A 1,639-nucleotide genomic window follows, 5' to 3' on the forward strand; every position below is an offset into this window, starting at 1 on the left:
GTGCAAAACGGTGAGTGTGTGGGGAGAGGTGTGGGGCTCCATTTGTGAGACATGGTTGAAGGAACTGGGGATGTTTCTCCTGGAGAAGAGACCCTGTTAGGAGCTCAAAATCCAAATGCAGGATGCCCTGGGAAAAGGAAAAGCTGCTCCCATCGCTGTTCTCCTGCCCAGGATGCCTCTCCCAGCTCCCTCCATGGGAGGAGGTCTCTCACCTCCTGTGTCACACCCACAATCACCCTGGCGTCTCAACTCCCTCCCCAGGCCTCTTTACACATTTCCTCCCAGCCCCAACCCCTCCCAAAACGGCCGTCTCTCTCCCTGATCTAGGTCCTTTCTCTCTCTGATGAGAAATCAGCTCCCCGTGGAGAGCGGCTGTGCCTGCCGTGTTCACCTGGGTGTTCCCAGCACCTGACACCCTGCAGTCAGCCGGACTCCGGGCCGTTTGCCAGCCCTGCACTCTCCACGTCTCAGGTGTGGGGAGCTCTCTGCTCGCCCGGCCTTGAGCATGAGGGCGCTGACCAGAGCCAGCCGGGTGAGAGCCGGCCTACGCGGTCTCGGCAAATGAATTCACTGTCCGCGCCCCGCACCTACCTGGGGAACACAACCAGACTCTAACAAAGTTACTCGGCAGATTCTTGACACATGCAAGGACACACGCATCTTAGTTTTCAGATAATGTATCTCAATTTCGCCTCAATTGTTTTCTCTGTGAGCCTCAACTTCCTCAATTTAATAATGGAAAGATCACAAAGAAGTGTTTACAGGATTGTACAGACTGGATACAACCAACGGAATTGCTACCTTTCCACTGTACGGTGTGCTGGAACAGGAGGTGGACTCTTCATCTGTCCTGAATGGTCCCATGAACAACCCACAGAACGGTGTAATTCTAGAAAATAACAACCCGCTGGTGGAAGGAGAACATTTTAGAACAAGGAACTTTCTACGCTGGAGCTTATAGAAATCTTGTATGGAATATTCCATATTATAGAAAAAAATCTCAAAAGAACATAGTTTCCCCTGAAACTGAGATGAAAATAATATAATTTCTTATTTAATACAGCGAATTTTCATCCATCCCTTCACTTAATTTCATGGGAGGTAGATGTTATTTTCCCAATTTTCAAATGGTAAAAATGTCTCTGTAAGGTCACAGATACGGTAAGGACAGTACCAGAGACGGCGTTCCACCGTTTATCTCGTAAACACGCGGTCAGTTTCCAACAGAAACGCGGGAGGTCTCGAGGGCCATCGAGTGTGGCGAACACCCTTCCCATTTCTTTGTTGGTTGGTTGGATTTTTACTATTCTGACTGTAGAAAACAGATGTCAATGATTTTTATTTGTCACTCCACAGATGGAGAGGGCCCTGGAGGCAGCCAACATGACCAGAGTGCGGGAGTTCGTCCTGCTGGGCTTGTCCACGAGGCCGGGCACGCGGGACGCCCTGTTTGCCGTCTTCCTGACTCTCTACCTGCTGACCCTGCTGGAGAACACGCTCATCGTCTACCTGGTCTGCAGGCACAGTGAGCTCCGCAAGCCCATGTACTTCTTCCTGGGCAACCTCAGCGGCCTGGAGATGTGCTACGTGTCCGTGACGATGCCCAGCCTGCTCCTGGGGCTGTGGACCGGACCCTGCC

At 51.6% G+C, this 1,639-nt stretch overlaps 1 protein-coding gene across 1 annotated transcript in view; it reads left to right on the forward strand.

Moving 5' to 3' along the window:
• The first annotated feature begins 1,344 nt into the window (after window positions 1-1,344).
• The window catches only part of LOC102492975 (olfactory receptor 5), a 987-nt gene continuing 692 nt past the window's right edge, over window positions 1,345-1,639 (forward strand). The window contains exon 1 of the mRNA XM_027767628.1: window positions 1,345-1,639. This exon is cut by the window's right edge and continues 692 nt beyond it. Within this exon, the coding sequence (XP_027623429.1) occupies window positions 1,357-1,639 (283 nt within the window). The 5' untranslated portion in view covers window positions 1,345-1,356.

Source organism: Tupaia chinensis, unplaced genomic scaffold (genome assembly GCF_000334495.1).
Source record: "Tupaia chinensis unplaced genomic scaffold, TupChi_1.0 Scaffold144336_1, whole genome shotgun sequence".
Taxonomy (NCBI): domain Eukaryota; kingdom Metazoa; phylum Chordata; class Mammalia; order Scandentia; family Tupaiidae; genus Tupaia; species Tupaia belangeri.